The sequence below is a fragment of the Camelus ferus genome, chromosome 11, assembly GCF_009834535.1.
Source record: "Camelus ferus isolate YT-003-E chromosome 11, BCGSAC_Cfer_1.0, whole genome shotgun sequence".
In the NCBI taxonomy this organism is placed as follows: Eukaryota; Metazoa; Chordata; class Mammalia; order Artiodactyla; family Camelidae; genus Camelus; species Camelus ferus.
In genome coordinates, this window is record NC_045706.1 from 55162645 (window position 1) to 55178964 (window position 16320).

Consider the following 16320-nt stretch of genomic DNA (forward strand, 5'->3'; position numbering starts at 1 on the left):
CAATATGATATCAATGAACATTTCAATTCATAGTCTCTGGCTCTTTAAGCCCCTATGCTCCAAGGAGCAAACTGCTCATGAGTAGGGTTTAAACCCTGACTAACTTCCATAACATTGACATTGACATTGACAGCCCCTGGGAACTCCATCCAAGTGGTGGAAATCCACATTGCCCCAGAACACCCTGCTCACAGGTCTATTCTCCCCCTCTTCAACTCCCCACACCTCAGCAGGATCAGGCCCTCTGCTGGTTCAGTACTTCGGCAATTTTAGAACAGGAGACCCCCCCCACTCATGCCTTAGGTCACTTGATCGGGGAAGGCAAAGTAATCTGGGCATCCCTACTTGCAAAGATTAGGAGGGGGGTAGGACAGTCCCCTCCCCCATCCCACAGGGAGAGGAGAGGAAGGGATAAACTCCACTGTGAAAGTACAGATGTCACCCAAGGTAGGTGAGCTCGCTTTCCACTCTTTAGTCTTCCTTATACTGACCAACAGAATGGGAATTACTAAACCACTCACGTTGAACAGCTCTGTCCTTAGAAGTTCCATGATGAGGTCCCTGGAATCATTAAAAGATGAGGCACTTGGAGTCTCTTATTCTCACTTGTGGGCTTTAAATAGATGCCAATACTGAGGAATAGGAAATGACTCACCCCCCACTTGACACCTTTTTGATGTTAACAGCCTAAAGGAAACTGCCAAAAAATCATCTGATAAAGTACCACCTGAGGTGGGAGCAGGCTGCCCCTTCCACTCAACAAAGCAAGCTTAACTTGAGATTGAACTTTCCATTTTTCAGGTAAATGGAGGCTTAGGGCCAGAGTTAAGTTGATTTATAAAAAAAAACACAGAAATGTGCTGTTTCTTGGAAACAAAGCAACGGAAACTCATGTTAACACACTCATGATTTATTACACTTAAATCATCTCTGTGCAGTGAGAGGGTGGGGTGGTTATGAGCACAAGCTTCAGGTCCAGGTAGATGGGTGCGTGAAACCAGCCTCTGCCCCTTGCTCCACATCATAAAACTCAGAACATTTAAATTCTCTGAGTTCAGTGTCCTCGTATAAAAATTGGGGGAAATAATGCTCATCCCACGGTACTGTGTGAAGATTAAGTAATATTTTATAAGATATATTAGAATTGCTTATCAAGGTGTTTGGTTATATAGTATGTTCAATAAATAGTGGAGTGGTGAGTGGTGTGAACACCTCACTGGGGTCTGAAGTGGCGGGGAGATGCTCATGGGTAACATCTGAGGTGGGGGATGCGATCTTCCCTAGATGTGTAGGCTGGCTGCTTTATGTCTGGGGAGTTGAGCTGGCACTGCAACACTCAAGGAAGTGGAAAATGCATGCCAATCACTAGGGGTGGGCTGGCCTCCACCAGGCTGGGGCACCATCTGGCCCTCAGACCTCATGGAGAGCCTGACCAGATGTGCCCCCAAGCTGCCAGATAATTCCAAATGTGTCCTTAGCGCCACACATGTGGAATTTCCCAGAAGTCCACCCATCTCTCAACATGCTTGATCAGAACTGTGAACTCTTGATCAGGCTGGGCAGGCAGTGGGCTGCAGAGAAAGAGTGGAGGGGGCCTGCAAGCAGGAACCCTCTGTGTGATTTAGGAAGACACATCCATCCCAGGACCTCACTGCTGCCATCTAGAAATGAAGGAATTGGACAAAAAGAGAAAGAAGCCTCCACCTCTTGCCAAAAGGCTGAGTTAGAGCAGCTGACTCGAGTGCAGTGCCAAGAAGGGGCTTGGGGGAGAGTCAGAGCGTTGGGCTGAATTAATGATCGTAGGGGAGGACCCAGAGCCCACAGGGAAGTGGAGTGGCCAAGGATGCCTCCAACTCGGAGAGCCACAAAGAAGTTACAGCATCTCAAAAATCAGATGGATCCTCAGGAGGAAGGCTGACAGGCCAGGCAGGACCCTCTACCCTATGGCCTTGTCGCCTGCTCAAAACTCGCAGATGGCCAGTCGGTACTGCTGGCAGTTCTTGTCATTCCACTGTCCATCTGTGTACATCTCCACACACTTCTCTTTGCCCCGCCCCCTGGGCTCCCCTGGGTACCACTCAGTGTAATTCACGGGGTCTCCGTCCAGGTAGTGGAAGTCTCCTGGGGTGGGGCCCTCAGCCAGGCCCAGGTAAGCGTAAGTGTTGTGCTTCTTCACGATGCTTGCGATGGCCTCATTCTCCTCTGGACTCCTCGGGACAGCAATGTGCCCACCTACTCTGGCACACAGCTCTCTAATGGCATCAAAGTTGACCGACTGCCCATTGGTGGAAAAGACTTTCTCTCCCACTGCCAGCACGGACCCCTGCAAACTGAGGACTGAGAGCAGGGGAATCCAGGTCAGCTCACAGACCTCTTTCTCCAGGTACTTTTCCTTCCCGTTATGCTCTCTGCCCTCGGGCTCTCTCCAACCTCTCCATCCTCTGCCTTTCTCTGTCTTCTCTCCCTCTTCCAATCCTAGCCCTTCTGGATTCCCCTCTGTGCTCTCATAGTTCACTCATCCATTTAACAATTACTTATTGAATGTCTATCATGTGCCAGAATCTGTGCAATTTCCTGGGATTCAATAGGAAGCAGGATAGGTGGCGACAGCAGGGACTTGCTTCCCCAGGACACAGGGAGCTGACCCGTGTCTCCTGCCTCCTCTGGACTATTCAAGAACATCTGAGGAAGGACCTCCATGCCCCCACTTGTTTGTCAAGTGTCTAGATTTGGAGGCCTGGTGCCGAGGATGAGGGAATTTATGGGAGACCCCCCCAACCCCATAAGGCCCCAGGGGGCCCCCTTACCGCCCATTGCCTGCAGGATTTGATGTCTGAGGTCATGGAGAGTGCTTTGGAGTTCCTCATCTAGATAAGCTGGAAACCCTGTAGAGAGATGCCCACCCGAGATGAGGGCCAGGCCAGCAACACCCCCGCCTGCTGCCCAGCAGGTGTGAGGCCAGGTGCAGGCATGGCTTTCTGCCCCCATTGTCCACACCCACCCAGGCTCCATGGCATCAGAGTCCAGATGGCTGGAGTATGTTTCCATGCTCCCTACACACTTGTCCTTGGACACAGCCTTGGACTTGCTCAGCCCCCTCCCTATTCTTCTTTCCACCCACGTCGCTTCATGGCTCTGGCTGCCAGCTTCTGCGGGGTTTTCTGGTTTCTGGACAAGGCTCCCTACCCCACCCTCCACCAAGGGCAAATGTGGTTCCCTCTGCACTCTCCTGATTCACCTTAATTACTACTCAGAGCTTCAGAGCCCCCCTCTGTATGTGGGGTTCCCAATTACATCATCTGTTTGGATCCTCCGTCCACAGAAGCCCCTTCTAGCCTTCAGAACTCCCCTAGTGGTGCAGCCCTAGGAAGTGCTGCCCCGTGTCCCCCACCCGACACCCTGCGTGTCCCTGTCAGCCGTCAGCGCTTCTGATACCCACCAGTCAGTCCCTGTGCTGTGTGTGGTCCACTACCCAGGCACCTCTGATTTCTCTTCTCAACTTCATCTTCTCTTATTTTGGTCAAGCAACATGCCCTTTGGGGGACCTGCACAGTTCTGTCTGATCCCCATCACCCCTCATGTGGCTGACCACCTGAACACGGTGTCCATGTCGCCTCTGTCCATTTGCTTCATCCCGCTCACCTGGGGGGCCCCTCTCACCAGGCGCTCCCTTCTCTCCACGCTCTCCAGCAGGGCCAGGGGCTCCAATCATCCCATCACGCCCGGGGAGGCCTGGTGTTCCCCCAGGGGGGCCCGCAGGGCCTGCAGAGTGAAGGGGATGTGGATGTACGGTATCTGTCGCCCACAACTGGGTTAGGGCTGATGTGACTGGATCTCCATTAACAGCCAGGCTGACTCACCTGTCACTCCCTGGGCACCTTGAGGATAGACCCTCCAGGGCTGCTCAGTCTAAGGAAACTCCCCAGGGAACACCCGCCATCCAGCTGACCCTCGGACCCAGCCCAGCACCCCGGACAGAAGGTCCTCCTGACAACAGGTCACAGCCTCTCAGCGCCCACTCAGCACCTGGAGGTCCGGGGTCTCCTTTGATACCGTCTCTCCCGTCCCTTCCTGGCAGGCCGTGGGATCCAGGGGTGCCGGGGATGCCCGGGCTCCCGCTACAGACCTCCTTCACCTCGCACTCGAGGCCAGAAGCCACCACCGAGATGAGGGCGAAGGCCAAAGAGCACAGCAGCATGGCTCCTGCTCCAGGTGCTCGTCCTGCGGGAAGGAAGGGCCGTCAACCATCTGAAGCGTTTGCGAAGGTCTTCCCTCGCTGTGCTTTGTCATGATTCAGGCATATGACAGAGCCTGCGGGCCAGGGCAGGGACAGACAGGAGCTCTGGAAAGACCCAAACTATCCTTGGAAACTGTCAGCATCATCTGGTACCTCACATGGTCTCCTGCCCCATCCCTTGGGCTGGAGGTGCTGTGGTACCCGGGCAGGTGGGGAGTTGAAAAGAGCTCTGCAGAGTCAGAGAACCTGGGTTCTAAGGGAGTCTCTGTTCCTCGCTGTGTGACCACAGGGAACTCACTTCACCTCTCTTGGCCTCAGCTGAAACTTCTGCCCTGGAGGCAATCCTGCCCTGTCCCTCCCGGTCTGTTGGGAGGAAGCATGTGGTCCCTCCCTCCCTCATACTCTCAGCGACCCTCCTTTTGAGTTCTGGAGAACGATGATCCCGAGGCTGAGCAGAGATGACCAGGGCCCACGGCTTGGCCATCCCACATTGGTCAGTGATGGGGAGTGCCCTCCTCCCTGCTGGGGCATCCCTGTCTCCCCTTGCCCCCCACCCTGCAGGCAGGCCCTGCCGAGTCCCTGGGGGTAACGGACCTGGCCCAGGAGCACAGTAAAGTACGAGGACATTTGCAAGCGCATCTCTTCTGCACCTGTAGTTCAGATTCTGTGGAACTCCCTGGTCCATTGGGAGGCCCCCTCTTTTCCAGCCTGACCCTTAGTTAAGCCTGTGACTGCTGGGCTGGTTCACACAGCCTGAAGCCCTGGGGAAGACCCAGGGGACGGGGCTCAACTCACCCAGACAAACAGAGCCTATGTGGATCTCTGCCTCCAGATCCGGGTGGAGAGAGACAGCATTTATACTGATGCAGGCTCCCCAGATTTCTCTCTGCCCAGAGAGGCTCCTGTCACAAGGGCCTCTACTCCGGGAGGGCCAGGCAGGAAGCTGCCGTCTTGTTTACCCAGCACATGTCCTTACGGGGCACTCAGGCTAGAGGGGCACTTAGGAAACCCACTAGAGAGAAACCCCAGGTTGGTAAGAAGGGACATTTCCTTGGTGGAGCTGAGGATCCAGTTCCCCCAACAGTGAAGGATGAGAGCCCTTAATCAGGAACCGATGAAGGCACGAGGCAAAGGGAGCCCCCTCCCTCCTGGGCCCCGGCCCGCCTTGGTCCCGGCTGCTGACACGTTCCCAGCCCCAGAATCACCATCCCACAAATTCCCACCAGCAGGAGAGAATACACTAGGGCTGGACTCTTTCCTTAGGGGAGCAAAGAGGCAGATCAGTGACATACAGGGGTGTCTCCTGGGGCCATTCCAGCTCCAGAGCCTCTCTGGCTCCTGGAAGGGTCCCTGTGGCTCCAGATGGTGCAGAGGTCTTGTCTCAAGCCAAGGGGTGGTCATGATGAGTTGAACAAACTATCTGTCATGAGGAGTGGCTCACCACTGAGCCTCCCAGCTCCTGCTTCTGGAGACTGCAGCTGAGTTGATGGGCACATGGTTCACAGACATGAGTTAACCCTTTGCAGGTTCCCCATTCCTCTGCCGTGGCGGGCTTAGTGGTGGGGAGATCAGGGCAGGGCTGGAAGATCACAGGAGGCCAGCAGTTTCCGTCTTTGGCCATGGCAACGTCTGATAACCTGCAGGTATGATTTCTTAAGTAGCGGGATAATGTGTGAAGTCTTAATTGATGAGATCTACCCAAGCCAGTTGCTGAGGTCGGAATCTCTAACAGAGGGATGCTAACAGTGGGGAACCGAGACAGGAGAAAAATCGCCATGCTTACTTTTGAGTGATTTGAAACATCCTGAGATGCTCAGGGAGAGTGGGGCTCAGCTAGCGGAAGCCCTCTCCCAGGAGCTGGGCGCCCGTCAGAGCCTGTCTGGAGCCCTGAGTGCTTTCAGCTGCCCTGATGCCCACTGTCACATGCCCTGCAACTCTGCCAGGCACAGGAGAGGGGAGCCAGGGCCAGCACGGGGCTGGGGCAAGTGGGGAGCCCGTCCAGCATTAGGACCTCAACTCGGCTTGGAGGGAGCACCGTTCTGTGGGCAGAGGAACAGGAACAGAGGTCTTCAGCAGATTTTGAAGGGTCTGAGGGGAGGCAGTCTGGATGTCCAGGGACGTGGTTGGTGGGGGAGGGCGTGGACCTCGGAGTCAGACACATCTGACTTGCAATCTGCTGCTGCCACTCACTCTCCACGTGGCCTTGGTCAGGTTATACAACTTTCTGAGCCATGGTTTCCTTTTTAAACATTATTATTTTGAAGCAATATCAAACCTACAGGAAACATGCATGAGCAGTACAAATTTTTTCCTGAACCTGTGAGAGTAGGTTGCCAACATGATACTCCATCACCCTAATACTCTTAATTTATATTTCCTACAAAGGTGATTTCCAGTGTAACCTCAATATAACCACGTAAGCACAGGGGACTATATTCAGTATCTTGTAGTATGTGTATAACTGAAAAATTGTGCTCTACACTGGAATTTGACACAACATTGTAAAATGATTATAAATCAATAAAAAATGTTTTAAAAATGTTAAAAAAAAGAAAAGAATATGAAAACGAATATCTGTATGTTTCTATATGACTGAAGGATTATGCTGTACACCAGAAATGGACACAACATTGTAAACTGACTATACTTCAATAAAAATACATTAAAAAATTAAAAAAATGAAAGTCGCAAGCAATAAAAAATTTAGCACTGGTTCAGATATTATTTTTATTAAAAAGTAAAAGACTATCATGGGATATTTTATTTCATCATTTAAGCCACCCGTTTAACTTATTTAAGTCATTCACAAGAGCTTAATGCCAATATATAAAAGTGTGTCATAAAAATCCTAATGAAATGACTAGTTACCCGGCCTTACCTCCTCCTTCATCCCGTGTTCCCCCACGCCCTTCTGCAACTTCCAAGAGGATGCTCCGAGTTCACAGAACTGAGGGGTGCTTTCTGTGTCTGTCTTTGATCATTTTTCTCCTGTCTGGAGTGTTCTGATTGCCTTTTCTGCCACACAAAAAAAAGGGGGGTGGATATTATACAATATTTGGCTTTCTCTTTCTGACTTATCTCACTTAGCATAATGTCCCCAAGGTCCACCCATGTGGTAGCAAATGTCAGGATCTTTCTTCTCATAGTGTGTGTACACTGCATCTTCTTTAACCATTCACGTATCCATGGACACCTAGGTTATTTCCATACTTGACTATTGTGAATAAAGCTGTAACAAACATGGGAGTGCAGATATCTCTTTGATAACCTGTTTTCGTTTCCTTTGGCTGTATGGGATGGCTGAGTTGTATGGTAGTTCTAGATTTAAATGTCTGAGGAAACTCCATACTGTTTCCCACAGTGGCTAGACCAGTTTACCACTTTACAATCCCACCAACAGTGCACAAGGAAACAAATAATTTTATCATGTAAGTATGCAGTATTTGGGACATAATTTATACTAAAAAATTACTGTTTATCTGAAGTTCAGATATAAGTGGGCATCTCATACTTTATCTGGCAATCCTCCCTGTGGGGACCTGGTCAGGCAGAGGCTTTGGGTGAGGCAGGAGAGACCTTCTTTGGCTTGCTGTCAACTTATGGGTTTAGTTTGGGACCACACTGTCAGCCTTGATGATCTGGGGCTCAGATACAGACGGAAAGCCTTCTTGGCATCTGTATGGCCGCTGAGCAGGGGTGAAGCATGGGGTGTATGGGCATAAATGAGGCTGGTATTGAAAACAAACCCCAGCTCTCCCCAAAGCCAACAGGGAACATCCAGGAGCCAGGGAAGTGGTGGAGGGGGCAGCCAGGTAAGACACAGCAGGACAGAGCAAAGGAAGTGACCAAGTGTGGCCGGAGTGGGGATGAGAGTCCATCAAAGCAGGGACGTGGACCACGGGCAGAGGTTCTCACAGAGTCTAACTGCCCCTTTCTCTGGGACAGTGGGCTCCAGACACTGTGGAAACCACACGTGCAAAGCCCAGAGAGGAGGCACCAGCCAGGGCTCGGGCTCTAGCGGAGGCAGAGCCGAGCTCAGTCCACGGGGCAGGACAGGCAACGGCAGGGGCAGGGAGGGGTTAACAGCAAGCAGGCAGGGGTTCTGCCTCTATTCACCCCCGGCAGAGAAGCAGGCAGGGCTGCACCGGGATCCCAGCCTGAGGGATCCTGTGAGAGAAACTGTCTGCCACCTCCACTGTGACCGAAGGGAACTTTCAATGAGCTGGCAGCTTCTTTGTGGACAGCCCCTTAGCTTCACCCCAAGCATCCCAGGACCAAGGAGGCCTTGGCCTTCAGAATCAGACACGCACATTAGCACATGCCCTTAACAGTCATAGCTGTGCCCCTGGAGGAATTCCAGGCTCAGGATGGCATGGGACTCTCTTTTCTCCCCGCTTCATGGAACCACCAGCCGCCTCTGATCTGGCTGAATCCAGCCTCGTGTCCATACTGGAATTTCCCATCATGAATCTCCCCACACCGCCCCCCACTACATTCTTCTGGGGCCCCCACCATCCTCGGAAACATCCAAGCCTACAGCCTGGCACACTCGTGAACCACCTGGTCAGCCTCGGCTTCCTCCCACCTCACCAGGGAGCCTGGTTCCGGAACACTGTGAGTCAGCTTCTTGGGTTTCCACAGAGCTCTCTAAAGAGGCTTGATCTTCCGGGTCCTATGGCCTGGATGCGTGCTGTTCCCTTGTGAGCAATGCCCTTCTGGAAGTCCTCCTGTATTTAATTAACCTCAGATTATAGCAGGAGTACAATACATTCTTCCTAGACTCTTGAAAGCACTTTGGAAGGGCTCAAAGCCTCTCCCACTAAAGGCTTGTGATGCTGGTCCCCAGCGTCCTGGGATGTTGGAACAATGTTCCCTCAAGCCAGGATGCAGGCCTAAGAATTGGCTGTGGTTTGGGTTTCATTTTCTAAGAGATCTGACTGTCCAAGAAAAGAAGATGTTCTCTGGAGTTTTCAGCTTAACGTTTTCAGAATGGAGCAGAGGAGGAGGTCTGGGCAGCGTCCACTCTGCTCCCTCCCAGGGATGGGTGGTGGGCTATGGGCTCTTCCCCCTCACTGGATCAAAGAGAGGATGAAAGATGACAATTCAGGTGGAGCTCTTGGTAGGGTGACTTTGATCCTTGCTGAGAGTGTCCCACATCTACAGGGTGGCAGGCACCAGCTCCCCACACGCCAGCCCAATGCACGCCGTCTGCGGGGGGGCCAGGAGGGCTCCCCTGGCATCTGTATCATTCCTAACTCTAGGATCTTCTTTTGAAACTACCCCCTGGTGTTATTTCTGCCTTCAGTCCCCTCACACAGAGGATTGATGGGATGGGTGCTGGAGTTATTCACTGATATAGGAGAAATGGACTGTGAACAAATAAAGACTCCAGCCTCAAATCAACACAGATCTAAAACAACTTTGGCCAAACGCATCTTGGTTTTCTGGGAGATGGTGTTAATACAAAAATTAGGACTATGAGTACAAATATTAAAAACTGAATTGGTGCTTTGTATATGGCCTGAGCCGGAGGAACTCAGCCCTCTGCAAACCCCACACAGCCTCACCTCTGCTAGAGCTGGGACTCTTCTAAGTGACATGGCCACACGGCAACCCAGGACCAGAGGGCACACACTGGGCCATGGAACCCCTACTGCCCAAGGCCAGGAGCCAGGCCTGCAGGGACTTTCAGAGAGGGCAGGGCCTTCAAGAGTGCAACTATGGCAGGTGATCACTGCAGGGACACTGGCCACTAGCCATGTCTGCTTCCACCAGAGAGCCTCGTCCAGGCAGCTCAGCAGTACCGTCCTGGGCTGTGCTTGTCCAGGTGTGTCTCCATCCAGTGTGTCTCTGTGTTAATACGGGACTGTCTGAATGTATGAAGTATGTCGTGTGTGTGTGTGTTTGTGTGTGTAGTGGTCAGTTCCCTAGGGAGGGGTCACCAGTGCTGCAAGGGGGGTTGCCACCTGGCCAGGCTGTGGCCCCTGAGGCTACCTCTGAGCTCCCCCATGCCCAGGAGCCACAGAGTGCGCTGGGGGCCTAGGTGCAGGTGTCACGGGGCCCAGGCTCACCTACAAGCCCACTGTGGTCAAGGTGGGCAGGTCAGTTCCGAACAAGGGATTACAGAGCCCCAGGAAGTGAGAGGCTGTGCCAGGGCAGGGCCTTGGGTTGGTGTCTGCAAGCAGAAGGCTCCTGCGAGTTCCCACCCAATGACTAGTTTCCAAGCCTGCAACCCTCCCCCAACAAGAGGAGTATTTTAGCGTCAAAGACAACTGTTCCCAGCCCAGCGAGCCTGATACCAGCTAGACTTCTCCCTGCCCTAGAGGTGCCCGGCCTGCCTCCCCCTCTCTCATCAAGGCACCAGCCATTATCACCCCAGGTGCACAGAGGCTGCACCAACAAACAGAATTCCACTCCACGCTCGGTGGGGCCCTCTGCTCCTCACTGATAATCGTGGCCCTTCAGTAGGGCTCAGCTTTTACACCTGTAAAATGGGCATAAAGACAGCTCCTAGCTGACACAGGTTACAAGCACTGAGTGAGACAGCATTCACGTGCATAATCCTTCCCCTCGGAGAACAGTACTGTGTTAAGGAGAGAGGGGGGCACTCCCTGGGATGAGGCGGCGCACAGGCACACCAAAGCCGTGAGAAATCTGCTCAGACTGATGCAGAAACATTTGCCTCAGTCAGACTGTCCTGTTGCAGAGAGATGGAATGTTGAGAAAGGGGTTCTGACCCCTCATGGACTGTGAGCGGCTTCTGTGCCTGTGGAGAGGGATGGCCATCCCTGGACCCTGACACTCGCTATCCCCAGTGGAACTCGCGCTGCCTCACAGAGAATGTATGGGTCAGCTCTGCCCTCTGGTGGCTGCATGAAGAACTGCAGTCAAATGAGGTGATGAGCAGAGGATGTCACGTATCACCCTCTCTGTTGATTCATTCCACCTTCATGGAGTACTTTGTATGAGGTGCCATGATAGGACAGACTTAATCCTCTGACTCCCCTGGCTGTATCCATTACGACTGTCCCCTGCTTCCCCCGATCTAGTCTGATACAGTCTTCACCTGTGTGCCCCTTCCTTTGTCAGGGCTCTCCCTGCTAATTGTCCCATCCGTATTTGTTCACAGAGGCTGGCACAGTGCCCCAGAGAAGGCTGACATGAACCACTGTGACTTCCTGAGCACCTGTTGGGTACCTTTACAACCATATCACATCCCTCCCAGGCTCCCTGAAAGACGGAGTCCATATTTACTCCCTGATAACAGACAAGGAAACTGAGGCTCAGTGAGGCTCCATAACTTACCAGAGGTGGCACAGCCTGCAGGTTCTAGACCCTGGTTCAAGCCTTTTCCCATCTGATCCCAGGGCATCTTAGGCACGGTTTCCCCAAAGATCCAGCGCATTCTTTGGCCACAATGCCCACGGCCATGGCTTAGGCCCTGGACAGGCTCCTCCTCAACTGTCACTCTGCAAGGTGGACCCTATCCAAGCCTCAGGTCCCAGGACTGTTCACCATATCACCCAGAAGCTCCAGCCCTGCTCTTTGACCATAATCCACATCCAGCTCTGGACATGCTCAATCCTGGCTCAGCCAGGAGGGCTGGGCACAGTAACTCACACCCCAACCTCCAGTCCTAAGGCTGCAGCCTCTTGAGAGGTGGCACAGGCTGCCCAAGACCCCAGCAGGTGCAGCGTACAGCGGGTGGTGCCACTGGGGCAGGCTCTTCATTCTAGATGAAAAGACTGAAGGTGCCCACGGGCCCCCAGATGCCTGGGGAGGTAGAACAGCTGAGGATCCCAGCCTGGGCCTGCCTTCTGTGGCCCTGAGTAACTGAGATCAGTCCAGCTCTGGCCAGGGCCCTGACGGCCACAGGGCAGAAGCCCCCCTGGCCCCCGCATTCCACACACCTGTCCTCCATACAAGCAGCATGGCCCAGCCATTCTTGAATCAACTACCATTTATGGAGACCATGACATCACTTCCACTGCTCTCTGCCTGCTGAGTAACGCAGAAGCATCGGCAGAAAGTGTTCTGGTACTTCTAATGTCTCTGGTGCTTGAACTCCTCCCAGAGAATAGTTAAGAAATACTGAATTGTGTCACCAACTTAAATTTAACTCGTTATATTTTCTAGAAATTAAAATATGGGGCTAATTTTTAAAACCACTATTTACTAAATACTATCCAGACATTTGTTCATAATACTACTGAAATGCAATCTGAGAAAAAAGTACTCATGTAAAAAGGTTCTTTAGACTAAAAAATACAGATAATTCAAAAATACATCTGAACAAAGGTGAGTTCTTACACTGGCTGACTTAGGTGACTCAGGATTTGCGCTAGCAGTGTCACGTGGAGGGTCATGAAGCCAGGAGGTGGCAATTTCCCTTTTCTGGAAGAGGGTGCAGGGAGGAGAGGGAGGACGACCCCTTCGTGAGAAGTCAGCCCAGGACCCACGTGGGCTTCCTGGAGGTAGGGGCGGGAGAGAACATCCTCCCACCATGGACTCCCTGTGTGGATTCAGGGTGGTGTGGAGGAAAGGGAGGGGTGGGGAAAGACTGGCAGTCAAGGAGGTGAGAACTGGGGGAGAAAAACAGGTGCCCAGGGCTCAGGGAGCAGGTGGTCCTTGACAAAGGCTCCCGTCTGGATCGTCAGATGTGTGACCCATAACTAGAAGCTGTTTCTTGAAAATTATAGTTGATTTACAATATTGTATTAGTTTTGGGTGTACAACATAGCGATTCAGTATTTTTATAGACTGTACTTCACTTAAAGTTATTACAAAATATTGGGAAAATATTCCCTCTGCTGTACAATATTCCCTTGTCACCTGTTTATTTTAAACATAATAGTTTTTACCTCTTAGTCCCCTACTCACATCTTGGCCCTCCCCCTTCTCTCTCTCCTATGGTAACCACTAGTTTGTTCTCTATATCTGTAAGACTCTTTCCTTTTTGTTCTGTTCGTTTCTTTTTAAGATTCCAAATATAAGTGGTAACACACAGTATTTGTCTTTCTCTGACTTCACTTAGCATAATACTCTCCAGGTCCATTTCATGTTGTTGCAAATGGCAAAATTCCATTCTTTTTTATGGCTGAGTAGTATTCCACTGAATATATATACCAGATCTTTATCCATCCATCTGTTGATGGACACTTAAGTTGCTTCCATATCTTGGCTACTATAAATAATGCAGCTAAGAACATTAGGGTGGATGTATCTTTTCAAGTAGTGGTTTTGCTTTCTTCAGATAAACATGCAGGAATGGAATTGCTGGATCATACGGTGGTTCTGTTTTTAATTTTTTGAGGAACCTCCATACTGTTTCCACAGTGACTGCACCAATTTACATTCCCACCAGCAGTGTGCTAGGGTTCCCTTTTCTCCACATCCTTGCCAACATTTATTCTCTTTTTGATCACAGCCATTATGACAGGTGCAAGGTGACATCCCACTCTAGTTTTGATTTGCATTTCCCCTAATGCTTAGCGAGTTTGAGCAGCTTTTCATGTGACTGTTGGCCATCTTCCTGTCTTTAGGAAAATGTCTGTTTAGGTCTTTTGCCTATTTTTTAATCAGGTTGTTTGTGGCTTTTTGATACTGAATTGTAAGAGTTCCCTTTTGGCCCACAAAGTTTCCACTGAAAAATCAGCTGATAGCCTTATGGGGGTTCCTTTGTATGTGACTCTTTGTTTTTCTCTTGCTGACTTTAAAATTCTCTAACTTTTTAATTACCTTGATATATTTCAGTGTGGGTCTGTTTTGGTTTATCTGGTTTGGGACCCTCTGTGCTTTCTGTTCCTGGAAATCTATTCCCTTTTCAGCTTCGGGAAATTTTCAGACATAATTCCATCAAATACATCTTCCACCCCTTTCAATCTTCTCCTTCCGGGACTCCTATATTGCAAATGCTGGTGCACTCGATGTTGTTCAGGAGGCCCCTTAAACTACCCTCGTTTCTTAAAATCTTTCTTTTTCCTGTTCTGACTGGGTGACTTCCATTATTCTATCTTCCAGATTGCGTGTGTGTTCTTCTGTATCACCTAGTCTGTTATTAAGCCCTTCTAGTGTGTTTCATTTCAGTTACTGTGTTCTTCTCTGACTAGTTCTTTTTCATATTTTCTGGTTCTTTATTAAGAAGGCAGGGAAGAAGGATGGGAGGGAGGGAGAGAGGAAGCCACCGTTTGCTATTCTTTAGCATCCACACATTATTATCCTCTCTTGTCTGCAGCTTCCCTAAGGAAAGCTTAAAATTACTGTCCATAGTAATAACAACTATAGAATTTAAAACATAAATGTATGTTATATAATATAAAATATTCAACAAATTGAAACAAATGCAAACCTACATGCTGATAACATCAGGTGACCACATAACATTAAAATTCACCATTTTGAACTACTGTAAAAACCTCAGCAATTTTTGAAAAGTACAAACAACAGAGATTATTTGCTGTATTTGCCTGTCAGTGAAACTAGAAACAGGTGAAAAAAACGAAGCAAAAACAACCATGTTGAAATCTTAGAACTCTTTCAGGAGGAAATTCTGGATCTAGAAGGCCCTGGAACCTACACGCAGCTCAGAAAGTTAGAAATGGAAAAATGAAACATGAGAACAGAGAAACAGAAATGAGATTGAAACAAATGAAAATATCTTAAGGCTCAGACACTTGGAATGTTTTGATGCCAAAATCCGAGAGCTAATTACAAGGTGATATTCCTTTCTTTCCTCCCTTGCGTCCTGTCTTTCCTTTTTCCCTTCCCTTTTTCCCTTCCTCTCCTCCCCTCCCCTCCTTTCCTTGGGAGAATGTCCAGAGCAGCCTTTCCGAGTTTCCCAAGTTTCCCGCAGGGAGGTGGAGGGGCCCGCAGTGCCTCTCGGGAGGATGGAGCAGCCCTGGAGGGGAAGGGAAGGGGTCGACCTGGCCTGGGTCCGCCCCCTGAGACTGTCTTAGGCGACCCCTCAGCCCAAGGATGAGAATAAAGCAGCTCATCCAGCCTTGGGTCACCTACAAATACCAAGAGGCCTTTACCTCACCTGATCCAACCTCCTGTCAAGAGGAGGGAGGTGGGCACAGTGGTTGTGGTGGGGGGTCCCCTACTCCTCCTAATCGGGCCCAGGGCCGCCCCTCCTGCTGGAGAACACACAGCAGTCAGAGCAAAGCACAGACCGGACCCTGGTCCTCGCACCCCTCCAGCCTCCCTCACACTACACCTGGAGCAGCAGGACCAGGCCCAGTGCTGGGTGGGTGTATGCCCCAGCCATTTCCCCCAGTGAAGTGAAGGGGAATCGTGCCAGTGCACACGTGGTTCCCATCCTGTCCGGGGCAGGATCTGCCCTTCACTGCCTGGGGCTCCTCAGTTTCCTCCTCTGTAACCTGGGGATCTGAGTAGTCCTCCCAGGCACCCAGGATTGCCTCAGCAGTTGCAGCCCTGACTTGTGGGGGATGCGGCTCCTGCCAGCCCGTGTCCCAGGATTATCCTGTGTGAGCTCCCCAAGCACCCCAGAAGTGGCCCCTCCACCTGGGCAACAGGAGGGGAGCCCTACTCTTAGGTGGCCAAGAACTGACATGGGCTTCCGGAGACCCGCCCCCCACCTCCAACCCAGATCCGTCCCGCCCACACGGACCTTGTCCTGCCCTCCTCAGGCCAGGGCGTGGCCACCTGACTCAAAGGTCTGGGAGCCAAGCACCCCCTCCCTATCTGATGGCACTTCTGACCCAAGGGTCAGACCAGACAAACATGACATTTAAATTTCAAGAAAAAATAACCAACGTTCCCCCCAGAAAGCTTGTACCAAGTCACACCAGCCGTATTTGGGAATCCCCGCTTCCTTACGTCTTTGCCAGCCCTGGATTTTAAGAACATTCTCTCCTCCTTCCCCCCAGCCATCTGTTTGCCAAATTACAATTTTGCATTTTTTAAAGGTTTGATTTCTTGAAATGTGTGCAGGTGAGCAACTTTCATTTCTCGTGGTTTCTTCCATGTGTTTAATTACCTCTGTTTATTCCTGTCCTTGTAACTCTGTCCCTTTACCCCTGGGGCTTTGGCTGCTTTTTTACTGATCTGTAGTTCATTAAATT

At 51.0% G+C, this 16320-nt stretch overlaps 1 protein-coding gene across 1 annotated transcript; it reads right to left on the reverse strand.

Moving 5' to 3' along the window:
* Positions 1-967: 967 nt before the first annotated feature.
* LOC102507319 (pulmonary surfactant-associated protein A) lies at positions 968-9511 on the reverse strand. Its single transcript, XM_032491586.1, has 6 exons — positions 8828-9511; positions 7116-7252; positions 4027-4221; positions 3643-3762; positions 2808-2885; positions 968-2337 (listed from the first exon to the last, which is right to left on the reverse strand). Exons 3-6 carry the CDS (start codon positions 4196-4198, stop codon positions 1961-1963), a joined length of 747 nt encoding a protein of 248 aa, XP_032347477.1. The 5' UTR covers positions 4199-4221; positions 7116-7252; positions 8828-9511; the 3' UTR covers positions 968-1960.
* Positions 9512-16320: the final 6809 nt, after the last annotated feature.